At 36.0% G+C, this 18,385-nt stretch overlaps 1 protein-coding gene across 1 annotated transcript; it reads left to right on the forward strand.

The window, feature by feature from the left end:
- Nucleotides 1-12,924: 12,924 nt before the first annotated feature.
- On the forward strand, nucleotides 12,925-18,357 carry LOC130809642 (probable alkaline/neutral invertase F). Its single transcript, XM_057675384.1, has 4 exons — nucleotides 12,925-13,385; nucleotides 15,955-16,398; nucleotides 16,936-17,497; nucleotides 17,871-18,357. Exons 1-4 carry the CDS (start codon nucleotides 12,951-12,953, stop codon nucleotides 18,170-18,172), a joined length of 1,743 nt encoding a protein of 580 aa, XP_057531367.1. The 5' UTR covers nucleotides 12,925-12,950; the 3' UTR covers nucleotides 18,173-18,357.
- The last annotated feature ends 28 nt before the right edge of the window (nucleotides 18,358-18,385 follow it).

Consider the following 18,385-nt stretch of genomic DNA (forward strand, 5'->3'; position numbering starts at 1 on the left):
AGTGATCCTGGGGTCTGGTTGACTACTTTCTTGTGTTACTTCCTTGCTGAACAAAAGAAATGCTAGTCCTTCTCTCCTGACCTCCTTAATACTCACCTTTCTATTTATCAACGACACATTACCTACAGGTCTCTGTGGAAGTGAAGTGCCTACTGTCTTCTGTGAAGGTAAGGCGAAGCCACTGCCTATTGGTTGCTGTGGAGGTACAGTCCTGTGGGGTGGCAAGGGCATAAGGTCCTTAATTTTTCCCTCATGTCTCAAGGTATAAACATTAGTATAGCCATCATGTAAAGTCCTTCGGTCATGCTGCCATGGTCTACCTAAGAGCACATGACAGGCAGTCATGTCTAACACATCACAAAGCACCTTGTCCTCAAATGATCCTATAGCAAACTGAAACAAACACCTCTTCTTAACAAAACCACTTGCCTTGCTATCCAACCATTTTAGTTTATAGGGATGTGGGTGTGGTTTAGTTTCTAAGCCTAAGGTCTGAACTAAATCCTTGCTGACACAGTTAGTTTCACTCCCCCCATCTATGATCAGATCACACACCTTGTTCTTAATTTTGCATTTGGTTTGGAAGATGTTTTCTCTTTGATCATTTGGTTTGGTCTTTGGGGTAGCATGAAAGTTTCTTCTAATCAACAAATTTTGCATATCCGGTTCAGGATACACTTCCTCTCTGTCCCCTTCTTCTTCACTGTCCTCAGTTCCCTCAAAAGTCTCTAAGACTCCTTCATCATTTACACAGTATGTATCATCAGGGTCTTTCTCAGATGTTGAAGGCCAAACTAACTCCTCCCTACCATTTCTGCTAACCATCATGGCCCTAGGTCTACCTACTTCCTTAATCTCTGCCCATTCTTGCACAGTGAAGGCTCTAGCATTGGGGCACTCACTCTTAATGTGACCATGTCCATGACATTTAAAACAAACAACCCCCTTCAAGTCCTTGGGATTTTTATCCTTAGTGGTATTAGTCATTGGTGGGATCCTATCTGGTGCATTGGTCTGAGTCACAGTGGGTGTTGGTGTAGTAATATTCTTTGGGTTATAATTCCTCACTGGTCTATTGTAGGTGCTGCCCATGCTTGATTTCTTCTTAGAATATTTTTCTAAGGTGAGAGCATTACTACAAGCCAAGCTAAAGGTAAGTTTTGGAATCAACTCCAACTTTTTCCTCAGATCTTCCCTTAGTCCTCCTATGAATTTCCCAACCTTCATCTCCTCAGTTTCATTGGTGTCACAAACAACAGACAGTCGTTCCCATTCTTGAATATAATCTGACACAGTTCTATTATCTTGCCTCAATGTCCCCCATTTCATATACAATTGCTGTCTATAATTGCGTGGGACATACTTCCTTCTCAAGTGCTTTCTTAATTTTTCCCATGTATTGATTCTTTCTCTATCCTCCCTCCTTCTTTGCTTTTGCACTCCTTCTAGCCATATTGCAGCAAGCTTGGTCAGTTTGATCTTAGCTAGCTTAAATTGCTGTTCAAGTGGGGTTTCCTTGAAGTCAAAATATCTTTCCATATTGGCTTCCCAATCTAGATACACCTCTGGGTCTGGAGATTGTCCATCAAAACTAGGTAAGTCAATCTTCAAGGTCTTGTCCTCACTGTTCCTATTATTTTGCAGAAGCTGTTGTGGTCTTTCCCCTTGATTCCCCATATTATTGGCTACAGTCAAGGCTAGTTGCTGGACTAAATTGGTAAGGGTTTCTAGTTTCTCATCCATGTCCATATTTTCCAAGACACTCACAAACAAAACAATGGTAAGACAACTAACAACCAGAACCTGCAAGAAGATCTTCACAACAAGTTTTCCAGAAACCAAAACAAAAGCACAATTCAAATAATCACCAGCCACAATCTTGCAAGAAACTTTCCCAACAACCAATTTCCAAAAACAACAACGAATGCACTGATGTATAAACCCTAATTTCACCGAACAATTTTCAAGAATCAGATTATTTAAACCAACAATTTTAAAAGACAACGCAAAGTTTCCAAATTTGTAAGTGAAGGCGATTAACTCCTTATCAAAGAACACCGTTAAAACAATCAAGAACTGACTTATATGAATCAATTTTGCGAAAACTCAAAAATTTCGATTATCAAACACCAAATTGATACGCATGCAATGACAATAGAATCAGATTTCAGGAATCTTTTTCCACAATAAATGGTGTAAGATGATTCAATTGAACTCCACAAATCTTAATCACAGAAATTAATAACAAGGAAGAATTGAATTTATACCTGTGATATCCAATTGAAACAAAATACAAACGATACTTGATTTCCTGATTAATCTTCTTCTCAGAAAACGCAAAGTTACCTATTACCTCGTATCTCCTTGTGTCCCTCCCCAGAAAATGGCTCTGATACCAAGTTGGAACAAGTTTACAGCGGAAGATTTGTTATGATTTCTTTGATTAAAGGTTTTCTCGATCAAAGGGTTGTTTTAAGGCGAATTCTAAGTAATCTTGAAGGACTACTTATCCTGGAAGAAGACACCGATTCCCCTAAGGAATACAAGGCCTTAATCCTCACAATTCTCACAAAGATCAACGTGATCTTGGAGAAGTATGAATCCGTGAAGGCTTGAACACACTCAAACTCTCCAACAGAAAATGAAGAACAAACAGAAACAGACACTTGTCTTCTGAATGATTACAACTGAATATGAATTATCAAATCTGAATTATTGAATGTCTTACAAACTGGAGGGGAGCCTTATTTATAGATTTGGCTTTCTCCTCTTAACGGCTAAAAATCAAGAAAAAGGCGCCTAAGTTCTAACGGCTCTAACAGAAGGCTTAAAATAGAATGCGCTAGTTCTTCTGTCAGGTTTTAGGAACACCTAACTGTTCCTTCTCCAGCTGTTCCTTATCCTTCCTCTTTTATATATAGAACTGTGTACGCTTTTCTCCATGCTGGGCCATGTACGTTCATATTATTGAGTAGCTGTACCTCCGTTCTTTGTTTATCAGCTTCCTTAACTTGGGTTGATTTAGGTTCAGCACGCTGTTCCTCTATACTGTTCCCAGTATTACCCTTACGCTGGTCATATGTAGAAGGTGTACTTGTTTCATTCCCTCCTTCTTCAGCTCGAATTGTCCCCAATTCAGAGTTATCATAGTATGGCTGTAAATCCCCTATGTTGAATATGGGGGAGACTCCATATCGATCAGGCAGGTCTACTTTAAACGCATTATCCCCATATTTGTCAGTAATTTGGAATGGTCCATCAGCTCTTGGCATTAATTTGTTTTTCCTCTGCCTTGGAAATCGTTCCTTCCTCAGGTGAATCCATACCCAGTCTCCAACCTGGAACTTTTGTGAAGCTGAAGTGCTTGTATTAACTTTTTGCTGGTACTTAGCAGTAGCTTGCTCAATATTTTTCTTGGTTTGCTTATGGATGGTTATCATGTCCTCAGCATGCTGCTTAGCATCCCCATGTGGTCTGTAATGTGAAGGAAGATCAATTAGTGAGATAGGTATTATAGGATTCATTCCATATACGCATTCAAAAGGTGATATCTTAGTTGCCTAGCTTGGACTCATATTATAGGCGAACTCTGCATGACACAGCTTAAGGTCCCAATCTCTTAGATTTTTCTTTACCAAAGTCCTAAGGATTGACCCTAATGTTTTGTTGGTCACCTCAGTTTGCCCATCAGTTTGTGGGTGATGAGAGGTGCTGTACAAAAGCTTGGTGTTAAGCAGTCTCCACAGGGTGCTCCAGAAAGAGCTTAAAAATTTGCTATCCCTGTCTGATACTATCGTTCTATGGACCCCATGCAGCCGTACAATTTCTGCAAAGTAAAGCTTGGCTATTTGGTTAGCATCATTCACCTTATTACATGCTATGAAATGGCTCATTTTGGAGAATCTATCTACCACAACCATGCTGCATCTTTGCCCCTCTGTGTTCTAGGTAGGTGATGCAAATGCATCAAGTGTTGGGTGGCTGGCCAAGGATGTTTGCCAAGGACTAAAGTATAACCCCAAGATCATGTTTTGGGAACAAGGAAGCCAAGGCAGCACCAAGGAACAGCATCACGTGCCTGAAAATGGGAACAGCCAGCAGAACCCAAGCTACAGAGTCTCCTAGCGACCAGGCCACCTTGCACGACACGTGGAGACCAAACCTATGCATCCATGACGTGGGCTAAAGTGGAAATGGAATCTTGGTACTTGGATCTAGCCATCAAAGGCCTAGGACTATGCTAAGAATCCACGTGGAGTCCTAGAAGCTGAGCTGAAGGAGGGCTGCTCGACTGTTTTACAGATCAGAATTGTTTAAATGTTTTTGTTGCTTTCTGTTTCTGTTTTAAGTACCTTGTAATAGCACGTGTTTTTTTTTAATTAGGCATGTGCTAATATAGCCTTTGTATGGTATTTGAGGCCTATATATAGAGGCCCTCACTTGTGTAAACAGGAAGATTTGGTTAATAAAAATTTGGCTCTAAGAAATTAGAATCAAGAAGGGGTGTTCTCTTCAAGGGGAAATTCAGGTTGTATTTCCTATCCTATCTTCTTCCTTTGTGAGTGAAGCAAAGAAAGATTATAGCATTTCCATCTAGCCTTTGTGAGTGAAGCATTGGTGAGGTTGGAGGGTGCGGGCCGGGTGGTGAGTGAAGCCATTGCTGTCCCACTCAAGATCAACATTGTTTGATCATATCAAGGCTTTGTGAGTGTGTTTCATCGTATCACGATCATTCTTGGCGTAGTGCTTGGAGGGATTAAGCGAGTTCTTGAATCATTCAACCCGTACTCGCATCAGTAGGGCAACTATAAAGTCCATACTTACATGTTCCCATGGTCTTTGTGCAATTGGTAGGGGTTTGTATTCTCCTTTATGGAATGTTATTTTTGCCTTGATACAAGGCTCACATCTTAAAATGATCTTGCTTACTGTGCCCAACATTTTTGGCCAATAAAAGTGCTTGGCTAACATGTCCAAGGTTTTCTGTATACCAAAGTGTCCTGCTAAGCTTCCCTCATTTATCTCTCTTACTAAGGCTGTTCTTAAAGATGTTCGAGGAATACATAGCCTGTTCCCTTTGAAGAGAAACCCCCTGCTGGATACTAAATGGGCCCTGTGGTTGTTGGCTGCACTGTTGGTAAAGGGTACTGAAGTCTGGATCAGTTTGGTACTGTTCCTTAATTATTTCAAAACCTAATACCTTGGCATCCAAGATAGCTAATAAGTGTGCTCTCCTACTTAGAGCATCTACCACAGTGTTAGTTTTCCCAGTCTTATACTTAGCAACAAAGTTAAAGCTTTGCATAAACTCAACCCACCTAGCATGTTTGGCACTAAGTTTGTTTTGCCCACTGATATGTTTAAGGGACTCATGGTCTGAATGCAGGACAAAGGGCTGTCCCTTAAGGTAATGGGACCAGTGCTCTAGAGCTCTAACCATGGCATAGAATTCCTTATCATAGGCTGAGTAATTTATCCTACTTTTATTTAGCTTTTCACTAAAGTATGCTACAGGTCTACCTTCTTGGATTAAGACAGCTCCTATTCCTGTGTTGCTGGCATCGCATTCTACCTCAAATGGTTTACTGAAATCAGGTAGTCTCAAAATAGGAGGGTTACACATGGCTTCCTTAATATTCTCAAAAGCTAATTGTGCTTTTGTGGTCCATTTGAAAGTGTTCCCCTTAGTGCAGTCTGTGATTGGTGTCATAATGGTGCTAAAATTCTTAATGAATCTCCTGTAAAAAGAGGCTAGGCCATGAAAAGACCTTACCTGAGTGATACTAGTGGGTACTGGCCAAGTCTTAATGGCTTCTATCTTTGTAGGGTCTACCTGCACTCCCTGTCTCCCTACTATAAATCCCAAGAAATAAACCTCAGTTAATAAGAAGGAACACTTCTCTAGTTTCCCAAATAGTCTCTGTTTCCTAAGGGTCTTGAACAACTGTTCCAAATGGTCAAGGTGTTCCTCTACACTCCTACTGTATACTAGTATGTCATCAAGATACACCACTATAAACCTTCCTAAAAATGGTCTTAGGACCTCATTCATTAATCTCATGAAGGTACTTGGGGCTCCAGTTAGCCCAAATGGCATAACCATCCACTCATACAAGCCATATTTGGTTTTAAATGCGGTCTTCCATTCGTCGCCTTCTCTCATCCTGATTTGATGATACCCACTTCTCAAGTCTATCTTACTAAACCATTGAGATCCTGACAATTCATCCAACATATCATCTATTCAGGGTATGGGAAACCTATATTTAACAGTAATGTTGTTCATGCTCCTGCTATCAACACACATTCGCCATGTTCCATCCTTTTTAGGAACAAGTAAGGTGGGAACAGCACATGGACTCATGCTTTCTCTAACATACCCTCTGTCCATAAGCTCCTGTATTTGTCTTTGCAACTCCTTGGTTTCCTCAGGGCTAGTTCTATATGCAGGCTTATTGGGTAGTGCTGCTCCTGGCATAAGATCTATTTGATGCTCAATACCCCTTAATGGAGGTAACCCTACTGGTAATTCTATAGGAAAAACATCAGCAAATTGGTCCAACAAGTTAGTGATCCTGGGGTCTGGTTGACTACTTTCTTGTGTTACTTCCTTGCTGAACAAAAGAAATGCTAGTCCTTCTCTCCTGACCTCCTTAATACTCACCTTTCTATTTATCAACGACACATTACCTACAGGTCTCTGTGGAAGTGAAGTGCCTACTGTCTTCTGTGAAGGTAAGGCGAAGCCACTGCCTATTGGTTGCTGTGGAGGTACAGTCCTGTGGGGTGGCAAGGGCATAAGGTCCTTAATTTTTCCCTCATGTCTCAAGGTATAAACATTAGTATAGCCATCATGTAAAGTCCTTCGGTCATGCTGCCATGGTCTACCTAAGAGCACATGACAGGCAGTCATGTCTAACACATCACAAAGCACCTTGTCCTCAAATGATCCTATAGCAAACTGAAACAAACACCTCTTCTTAACAAAACCACTTGCCTTGCTATCCAACCATTTTAGTTTATAGGGATGTGGGTGTGGTTTAGTTTCTAAGCCTAAGGTCTGAACTAAATCCTTGCTGACACAGTTAGTTTCACTCCCCCCATCTATGATCAGATCACACACCTTGTTCTTAATTTTGCATTTGGTTTGGAAGATGTTTTCTCTTTGATCATTTGGTTTGGTCTTTGGGGTAGCATGAAAGTTTCTTCTAATCAACAAATTTTGCATATCCGGTTCAGGATACACTTCCTCTCTGTCCCCTTCTTCTTCACTGTCCTCAGTTCCCTCAAAAGTCTCTAAGACTCCTTCATCATTTACACAGTATGTACCATCAGGGTCTTTCTCAGATGTTGAAGGCCAAACTAACTCCTCCCTACCATTTCTGCTAACCATCATGGCCCTAGGTCTACCTACTTCCTTAATCTCTGCCCATTCTTGCACAGTGAAGGCTCTAGCATTGGGGCACTCACTCTTAATGTGACCATGTCCATGACATTTAAAACAAACAACCCCCTTCAAGTCCTTGGGATTTTTATCCTTAGTGGTATTAGTCATTGGTGGGATCCTATCTGGTGCATTGGTCTGAGTCACAGTGGGTGTTGGTGTAGTAATATTCTTTGGGTTATAATTCCTCACTGGTCTATTGTAGGTGCTGCCCATGCTTGATTTCTTCTTAGAATATTTTTCTAAGGTGAGAGCATTACTACAAGCCAAGCTAAAGGTAAGTTTTGGAATCAACTCCAACTTTTTCCTCAGATCTTCCCTTAGTCCTCCTATGAATTTCCCAACCTTCATCTCCTCAGTTTCATTGGTGTCACAAACAACAGACAGTCGTTCCCATTCTTGAATATAATCTGACACAGTTCTATTATCTTGCCTCAATGTCCCCCATTTCATATACAATTGCTGTCTATAATTGCGTGGGACATACTTCCTTCTCAAGTGCTTTCTTAATTTTTCCCATGTATTGATTCTTTCTCTATCCTCCCTCCTTCTTTGCTTTTGCACTCCTTCTAGCCATATTGCAGCAAGCTTGGTCAGTTTGATCTTAGCTAGCTTAAATTGCTGTTCAAGTGGGGTTTCCTTGAAGTCAAAATATCTTTCCATATTGGCTTCCCAATCTAGATACACCTCTGGGTCTGGAGATTGTCCATCAAAACTAGGTAAGTCAATCTTCAAGGTCTTGTCCTCACTGTTCCTATTATTTTGCAGAAGCTGTTGTGGTCTTTCCCCTTGATTCCCCATATTATTGGCTACAGTCAAGGCTAGTTGCTGGACTAAATTGGTAAGGGTTTCTAGTTTCTCATCCATGTCCATATTTTCCAAGACACTCACAAACAAAACAATGGTAAGACAACTAACAACCAGAACCTGCAAGAAGATCTTCACAACAAGTTTTCCAGAAACCAAAACAAAAGCACAATTCAAATAATCACCAGCCACAATCTTGCAAGAAACTTTCCCAACAACCAATTTCCAAAAACAACAACGAATGCACTGATGTATAAACCCTAATTTCACCGAACAATTTTCAAGAATCAGATTATTTAAACCAACAATTTTAAAAGACAACGCAAAGTTTCCAAATTTGTAAGTGAAGGCGATTAACTCCTTATCAAAGAACACCGTTAAAACAATCAAGAACTGACTTATATGAATCAATTTTGCGAAAACTCAAAAATTTCGATTATCAAACACCAAATTGATACGCATGCAATGACAATAGAATCAGATTTCAGGAATCTTTTTCCACAATAAATGGTGTAAGATGATTCAATTGAACTCCACAAATCTTAATCACAGAAATTAATAACAAGGAAGAATTGAATTTATACCTGTGATATCCAATTGAAACAAAATACAAACGATACTTGATTTCCTGATTAATCTTCTTCTCAGAAAACGCAAAGTTACCTATTACCTCGTATCTCCTTGTGTCCCTCCCCAGAACATGGCTCTGATACCAAGTTGGAACAAGTTTACAGCGGAAGATTTGTTATGATTTCTTTGATTAAAGGTTTTCTCGATCAAAGGGTTGTTTTAAGGCGAATTCTAAGTAATCTTGAAGGACTACTTATCCTGGAAGAAGACACCGATTCCCCTAAGGAATACAAGGCCTTAATCCTCACAATTCTCACAAAGATCAACGTGATCTTGGAGAAGTATGAATCCGTGAAGGCTTGAACACACTCAAACTCTCCAACAGAAAATGAAGAACAAACAGAAACAGACACTTGTCTTCTGAATGATTACAACTGAATATGAATTATCAAATCTGAATTATTGAATGTCTTACAAACTGGAGGGGAGCCTTATTTATAGATTTGGCTTTCTCCTCTTAACGGCTAAAAATCAAGAAAAAGGCGCCTAAGTTCTAACGGCTCTAACAGAAGGCTTAAAATAGAATGCGCTAGTTCTTCTGTCAGGTTTTAGGAACACCTAACTGTTCCTTCTCCAGCTGTTCCTTATCCTTCCTCTTTTATATATAGAACTGTGTACGCTTTTCTCCATGCTGGGCCATGTACGTTCATATTATTGAGTAGCTGTACCTCCGTTCTTTGTTTATCAGCTTCCTTAACTTGGGTTGATTTAGGTTCAGCACGCTGTTCCTCTATACTGTTCCCAGTATTACCCTTACGCTGGTCATATGTAGAAGGTGTACTTGTTTCAAAAAGGTATATGAAATCAAGACTCATTTAGAATCCTAGATCCATCAGACTCGGTGTTTGGATTTGGGTTTAACATTTCATACCTAAGGGTTTGGATCCACCAAAAATTAATTGAGCTTATTAAATCAAGACTCATTTAAAACTCGAGACCTATCAGACCGATTTATGTGTAGATATTGATTCTAAATGTTCGAATTATGTTGGCTATAGTATGAAGAGGGGTTTAAAAAGCCAAATTAAATGAAATATTTGAAGAGAAAAAGCATAAGTTGAAGTTTTGGAGGCAGAAAGAAAAATTGGGTGGACTTTTCCTTCATGGAACCTCAAAGTCGAGTCAACATTGATGCGTTTGGAACTTCAGGTTGGGTGGAGGCTGAAGGTCGAGTAACAATTGTCCACCCGAAAGCCAACTATTTCCCAGCTTCGCTATATTTTGATCTTAAGTCTGATGTACGCGTGATTTTGGGTATACGCCATAGCCCATAAGTACTCTCCAATATATTTAGAGGTTGTTTGTATGATAAAATTGAGCTTAATAATTAAGAAACAGTTTCCAATACTTAATGTTTGGTTGGGTATCCTTGGTAACCCAATTCATTACTTTGGGTTAAGTAAATTTAAATCTATTACTTTAATTTTACTTCTTAACGAGAGGTAACAATAAATTATTGAGTTTTCATTCCTATTTATCTTCCTCCTCTTTTCTAATGATTATCTATTTATATGCAATAATATGTTTTCACGCAATTCAATACAATAATATGATTATTAATTATTAATATTTCTAATTACGTACATCTAACAATTATGAAAGTTTGATATTTGATAATTATGACGAAGTGTAATAATATAATATTTGACTATATAATGCTTCTTCTATTCTCTAAGTCTCCACAAGAAATGTTCATAAGAATTAAAAAAATAGAATATTTTAGATGGTGGATAATATTATTTTAATTGAATAATAAATTTAATAAAAGAAAAGTGGGATCATAATCATAATCATAAATTTTAAACAAAATATTAAAAGAAAGTTAGTAGAAAAAATATGAGGATCATAACTGATAAAAAATGCTTTTATAATGTTAGTGGGCAACATGTGGAAAAATCATGGGACCACAATTAATATGGAAACTACAACTAATAAAAAATACTTTTGAAAATATTAAAATAAAGATGAATAATGTTATTTTTGTCAAAAATTTGTGATATAAATAGAAAGATTCTTTATGACAACAACAAATAAAACATCCAAAATGACAAATGTAAACTTCTTTAAGGAACGGATAGAGTAAAAACTAACTCAGACAAAAATTAATTTCTTGCTCTTCATCTTCTCTACTTTCCTCTTCATTTCATCCTTTTGCTTGCTCGAAAATTCTTGATTTTCATGATTCATCATAAATGGCGAGAATGATGCTCAATGAAATGAAGAAGACAATCCATAACTCATGTTTTTTATGATTTCATAAAAATTAGTGGTCACAAATACTCCTAGCCTTGCTGCTGTCTCTAATTTATAAGCTTTGGCGAAACTTTGTATGATGATTGTCCACTTGTGACTTGAAGATGAAAAAATATATTCCATTATTATTTTTGTTAAATGAGTGAGCATTAATTTCTAATCAATAATCATGATAAATCATTATAAAAAGACAAAAAAATAATAATAAAATAAATAAAATTAGAAAACGTAAATTAAAATTACAAAACTTTCATCCTATCAAATCTTATCACATAAGGATTATTTGTTAACTTTATAAATCACTGTTATTTACTAAAACCTCTTTAATGGATGAGGAAATAGGAATGAAATACCTTTTTGTATTGATTCCGTTATATATTATTTATACCAAACAAAAATTAAAAACAAGGAAAATTACCGTGTATAATACTAATTTTAGTTTATTAACTAATTTACTAAATTTTTTGTCATATAATCTCTAGCTTATAGTTTGATTTTTAACATGTTAGGGATACTATAGGAAAAAAACCTATTAAGTAGATATTATTCATGGTTAATAAAAATTGGTATTATGGTAGAAAAATGAGCAAAATATTGTATTATTCCTGGTAATTTTTCCTTAAAACAATCATTATATATCATCATATCATATATATAAATATACGAATTGAGAAACCACTTTGACATGTGCTCGGACGTAGAATGAGTTGAGGAATTCTAATTATTTGCCACATGTCACTTTAAATCATAGGAGTATTTTTTAATTAAATGCTATTTTCTTATTTGCTCAATTATCATTTACTCAAGAGCGCAAATATTGGTTTTCTTTTTTTGCTGTTACTTTTATATGAAATGACTTTTATTTCAGTAACTTTATCTGCTCAATTATCATTTACTCTAGAGCTTTCAATACTAAATTTTAGCTTTAGTTATATTATTATAAAACAGCCTTACCTCTCCCACATATTCATTATTGATTTTCATCTTTCAAATATATAATACTTCAATTCTTCAATATATTTTCAACAATATTATTGGACATGAATAAGTTTAAGGTAAATATGATAAATTAGATATAATTCTCATATGTAAATTTTACGCATAATTTATATGGGACTAATTCTGAATTATCTACTTTGATCAAGTATGTAATTTTTTTAATATAATTATTAAATATCTTTTTTTTATTTGAATAATTAATAATTATGTAAAGAAAAAATATCAAAATAGTTAAATTATTTTATATATGAATATCTAAAAATGTCGTGCATTACACTAATCCTTATTATTACTCTTTCTCACTTTAAGTGTTTGGTTTTCATTTCATTTTTACCGCTTACACCAAACGACTAACGACCCCTAAATCTACATCAACATTTCATTTTCAAAAATGCCCCTTCTCCAATTGACTCGCTCGTCAACACGCCAAACACAAATACTATTATACTATTTTCAATTCAGAGCAATTCTCTCATTTAATTTTTTATATATTATTCATCAATTATTTTTAATTTATTTTTAAATTTTAATCCAGAGATTAAAATATATTCAAGTGAAATCTTATTTGATTCAAAATACTTTTAAAACTCGTTACAATGTAAATTTATTAATATTATTTTTTTATAATTTTTAATTATGTACATAAAAGATTGAGTTAGTGTATTAAATAAGATGTAAAATTATAGTAGGATAATTGGTATGAATTGGAGAGTACCATTTACCGTACCCCGCATATAAAAACTAACAGTCAACACATTTCTCCTCTCTCAAAACACTTTTCCTGCCAAAATTTTCAGAGCACCATTTTCTCTCAACAATGGATTCCTCACCAGAACATCCTAGTGGCGTATTATCAGAGGAATCAAACGGAAATCCTCGATTGGAAGTGTTACTACCTTCTCTCTCTCTCGATCATTCCATGAGTAACACCGTTCTGGAAGCTCCTAGTACTGACGATGACGAATTCTACATTAACGGTGAAAATGGAGGTAATCTTTTGGAGCAGGGGATAACTCCGAAGAGAACTACTCTTGCAAGAGCACATTCGCTAACGATTACGTCTTCGGCACCAACCGGTGAAGGCGCAGAGGTTAATGGATACACAAATGATACACCAAAAGCTAATGTTGAGTCCCCAATGATGGATGAAGCTTGGGATATGTTGAAGAAATCTTACGTTTTTTACAAAGGTGTTCCTGTTGGTACGGTCGCTGCTTCTGATCCTAGTGCTGAAGCTTTAAACTATAATCAGGTCTTTTTCTCTATTCAAAGGCGTTTTTTGCGTTTTATCAATACTATCGTCATTTTCTTAATTTTTTCATTCAAAATCTTATTTTCACAATATATTTTACTTTTATTTTCAGATTTTTGCAGTGTAGTTTCATTTTCCGTGTTGAACATTTTGGATATTGTATTTCATTTGTGATCTTTTTGACAGAACACCTATTTTTTTCTCGTTTTGTCTTCCATGATGGTTTGTACTATTCTTGTATGACGGTTAGCTATACGAGTTATTGATATCTGTTATGATTTCTGATTTTTTTAATGTGCCAATAATCTCAAGATTTATTAATGAGAATCATACATCATTATGTATACACCACCAAATAGTAGTTATTTTAGATTTTTGTTGTGGTTTAATACTCTGATCCATTTTCACATTTTTTTTCATATTTGTTCCTTTTGCAGTTTATTTATTCCTTTTTCTGGTTTCTTTGTCGATTGTCGATTAATGTCGCCTCTGTGTTCTCTAATAAAATAAAAACATATCGCTTAGCTTCTATTTTCTTTTATTCCTTTTCTCATTTTGGAAAATATGTGTTGATTATTCTTGTATATGTAGTCACTAGTCCATGATGTTACATGAAGATTTTATTTCAAAACTTGTAAAGCGATTATCTCATTTATGAATTCAAAATTTAAATTCCAAGCTTGTGTTTAGCTGTTGATTGGTGTAACTCTGTTTTGATCCAATAAAATCATCATTTATATTCCAGATGATATTGAGTAGTACAAAATTGTTCAGCGATGTTATCAAAAAATCAAGTTATTCGTTGCGCAACAATTTTTGCATGAAATACATGCTATAGACGTGTCTTTAACTCTCTATCCTTGATTTAATTTAGCGATAAACTAAACAAAATCTTGTAAAAATCAGATATTGTTACTGTTTGGGGATGCTTAAATGTGAAAAATTTAGAGAGTTTGTTAGTGTTAATAATAGTGACTTTTTAAAGGTTTTAAGGTGAGTTGGTGAAAAGGTTAGCAAATTAGGTCACGGATGACTTGTTCATTCAAACAGTCACTTTTTTTTCAAACTTTGCGTTATGTTTTAGCATTTGATTGGTGCGTGATTGATAAGTGCTTACGGCCTGCAACAAACCTGACATGTCTGCAACTCGTCTTTTGATAAGTGTCGACAACCTGCAGCAAACCTGACATGCCCGTAGCCCGCATCTCGTCTTTCCACATGCCAACCTGCAATTGGCTGAAGAAATAGTCGTTTATTAATTTAAATAACTATTTTCTTAATTAAATAATTTTTTTAAAAAAATACCAACGGTCATAATTTTTCAAGATCTACAAAATAAAATCCATTTTAATATTTTTTGAAATAATTTCAAGTTTACCTATTTTCTTTCTTATTTTTCTTATTTTTTTGCCAAAAAATCATGCAAAATCAACTTTAAATTTATATTTATTTAAATATATTAGATTTCTAGAAAAATTCAAATTTTTATAAATTAAATAAAAAAAGTTGAATTATTTTAATTAAATAAAAACTATATTAAGTTTGTACATGAAAATGTTGTTCTGAAAAAATTAAGATAAATGTTAGAAAAATTAAGAGAGAGAAAATATTATAGGGTAGAGAAAAGTAAGAAAGAGAAGATGATAACCTTTTAAAAGAGGTCATTGTTGATAAAATTAGGTGGAATGATGACTTTAAAAGAGAGAAAAATGCTGAAATAGTTGGATAACATTTTAATTAGATCATGAGTAAGGATACTCTTAAAGCACTCTCAATAGTGAGGAAAAAATATTTTCGCACCAATTTTTCTACATTTTCCCTCTTATTCATATTAGCCTTTTTACGCGGAAGTTTTGCTACTCCAAGTTTATCTCATTCATAAGAAAAAACTTTGATATCAACAAAGGAATCAAGACATGTGTCACACACCGGTTAGATGTGCCGACTCAACTAATTAGCCCCCTTTGTATTTGTTTTGAGTGGTGGAGGCGTGGGGCCCACTGTAAAGAGCTCTCAAAAAACTTCCCCACTCCATTTTTTGGAAACATACACTTCTTTTTTTTTTTTTGCGATTACACACTGATAGAAGCAAAAACTTCACCAAAAAGTTTCCACTTATTAAACAATGCCACACGGATGGAAGTGCCCTTATAAGTAACTCCTTTATGATCCCATATCAAGAAATTAGAGAAAAGTTGAATAGAGTATATATATATATATATATGTATGTATATATATATATATACATATATATATATATACATATATATATTTATATATATATATAGTGTGTGTGTTTACAATTGACTGACTCCCTTCTGCAAGTATGCAAATTGGTTAAGCGTCAACTGTCAATAATCGATAGATTTTCTTTGAACTACTGATGATTAAATCTGTATATTTGATGGTTCTTTATGATTGTTCAATTGTCAGTTCTTAAAAACTCTCTCAGTGTCAGAAAATTGCTTTTCATACCAGCATGGCAGCAATTGCCTTATGTACGCAGTTATGTTATTATATTTTGCCTCTCATCAATTAATATCTGTGCTTTCATTGAAAATAAATGCAGGTTTTTGTGAGGGACTTCTTTCCTAGTGCACTAGCTTGCCTAATGAAAGATCCCCCAGATACTGAAATTGTGAAGAACTTCTTGCTGAAAACCCTCCACCTTCAAGGCCGGGAAAAGAAGGTCGACAACTTTACTCTTGCAGAAGGTGTGATGCCAGCGAGCTTCAAAGTTCAGAAAGATGAGAGATGTGAGCGTGTGAAAGAAACTCTAGAAGCTGATTATGGTGGATCTGCAATTGGAAGGGTTGCACCAATGGATTCTGGGTTTTGGTGGATCATTTTACTGAGGTCATACTACAAGTGTACTAGAGATCATTCACTGGTAGATATGCCTGAAGTGCAGCAAGGCATAAAATTGATCCTTAATTTGTGCCTCTCTGATGGCTTTGACACTTTCCCAACACTGCTTTGTGCAGATGCTTGCTGTATGATTGACAGAAGGATGGTATGTTTCTAGTTCATGTGCTAATTTTCTTCTTAATACTGAATGAAGGAATTTGAATTCATACTAAAACCTACACAGTTGAATAAGTGTATATAGAAATTGTGAGCTAGACATAGGGTCTAGAGAGCATAATAAAGCACAAATATCAAAATTCTTGTTTTGTATATCACACATTTTTATTAGAGAATCATACTTGCTTGTTCAACCTATCACCACTGCGTACACAAATGCTTCTGAGTCCCGACCATCCCTAAACCATCAAATGAATCAATATATGATCAACAAAATTGGCAATTTTGTCATTGTTAGTCCATGTGATCTCATGAAATCATATGTGCTTTTTATATACTATCCTTTGTTATCACCAACAAGGGTATGGTTGCGTATATTCGATCCTCTTGAACCCGCTTGGGTGGAGCCACTTAATAAGGGTTATGCAATGTTACTATGCCATGTGATGTTTTTTTATATACCAAGAGAATAACATGCCTGCTAGTCTTTACATAGTAACGTCATCCATAATTATCTATTGAGCAGGGAATATATGGATATCCCATCGAGATTCAGTCACTTTTCTTTTTTGCGCTAAGATGCGCCAAGCAGATGCTGAAAGATGTGCCAGACAACAAGGAATTGCTTGACAAAATAAACAAAAAGATCAAAGCACTTAGTTACCACATTCGCACTTACTACTGGCTTGATTGCATCCAGCTGAATAACATTTACAGGTATCGCACTGAAGAATACTCCCACACTGCTGTAAATAAGTTCAATGTAAGCCCAGAATCAATACCAGAATGGTTGTTCGAGTTCATGCCTCTGCAGAAAGGTGGTTATTTCATTGGCAATGTCAGCCCTGCTCGCATGGACTTCAGGTGGTTCTTGCTAGGGAACTGCATTGCCATCTTAAGCAGTCTGGCTACACTAGAACAACAATCAGCAATAATGGACTTAATTGAAGTGCGTTGGTCGGAATTAGTTGGAGAAATGCCCTTGAAAATCTCTTATCCAGCTCTAGAGGATCATGATTGGAAGATTGTCACTGGGTTTGATCCCAAGAATACTCGGTGGAGCTACCATAACGGTGGATCTTGGCCAGGTTAGTTACTGGATGTCTTGAAACTTAACTCCAAAATATATTTTCTGTTTATGTAAAAATGATATGATGCCCTCTATATCTTAGGCTTCAAATAATCTCATTGAAATACTAACAAGAAGTTTGTTTTTGGTGATAAAAAACTACATCTATTGTATATTCCTATATGAAGTTTTGAGCATTGCGTAACAAACTATTTGTCTTGTGTCCACACTCGATTGAGCCAAAATATTTTTAGTTTTATAGTTTTTAGACTATAATGAACTATAGTAAATGCTTGTTGAATCATGTGTGCTTTTCAATCATGCGAAGTTGCGGTTGATGTTTGTTATAAGTGGCTACATACTAATTAATCATATTCGTTCAACAATTGCAGTTCTGCTGTGGTTGATGGTAGCGGCCTGCATCAAAACTGGGAGGCGTGAAACAGCAAGAAGGGCCATCACTATGGTGGAGGAACGCCTAGCTAAAGATGGGTGGCCAGAGTATTATGATGGAATAACAGGACAATACATTGGGAAACAAGCAAGGAAGTACCAGACATGGAGCATTGCAGGCTACTTGGTTGCTAAGAAGATGATGGAGAACCAAATTGATGTTGCATTGGTCTCACTCGATGAAGACAAGACAATCGCTAAGCCTAAGCTTACTCGTTCCGCCTCATGGAGTGCTTCCTAGCTAGACGATGTTATTAGCATTGGTCCGTTTTCTGAGACATTACTGCTAAAGCTGTCCTCACTATAGGAATTAGTATAAGGTTGTAAATAAAGATACACCGAAAGGCAATAGAAGGTTTTACAATGGTGGCTAGCTTGCTACCTTGGTGATTACTCATTTACTAGCCATTTTTGATTTGGCTTAATTGCTGAAATATGCAGAGTTAATAGCTTA

Source organism: Amaranthus tricolor, chromosome 4, assembly GCF_026212465.1.
Source record: "Amaranthus tricolor cultivar Red isolate AtriRed21 chromosome 4, ASM2621246v1, whole genome shotgun sequence".
NCBI classification, from domain to species: domain Eukaryota; kingdom Viridiplantae; phylum Streptophyta; class Magnoliopsida; order Caryophyllales; family Amaranthaceae; genus Amaranthus; species Amaranthus tricolor.

Excerpts from the sequence above, each read along its gene's own strand:
- LOC130809642 (XM_057675384.1), top strand. The coding sequence starts at position 12,951 with ATGGATTCCTCACCAGAACATCCTAGTGGCGTATTATCAGAGGAATCA. Across the intron at positions 13,386-15,954 it reads AAGCTTTAAACTATAATCAG|GTTTTTGTGAGGGACTTCTT; the intron begins GTCTTTTTCTCT and ends AAATAAATGCAG. Across the intron at positions 17,498-17,870 it reads TAACGGTGGATCTTGGCCAG|TTCTGCTGTGGTTGATGGTA; the intron begins GTTAGTTACTGG and ends CAACAATTGCAG.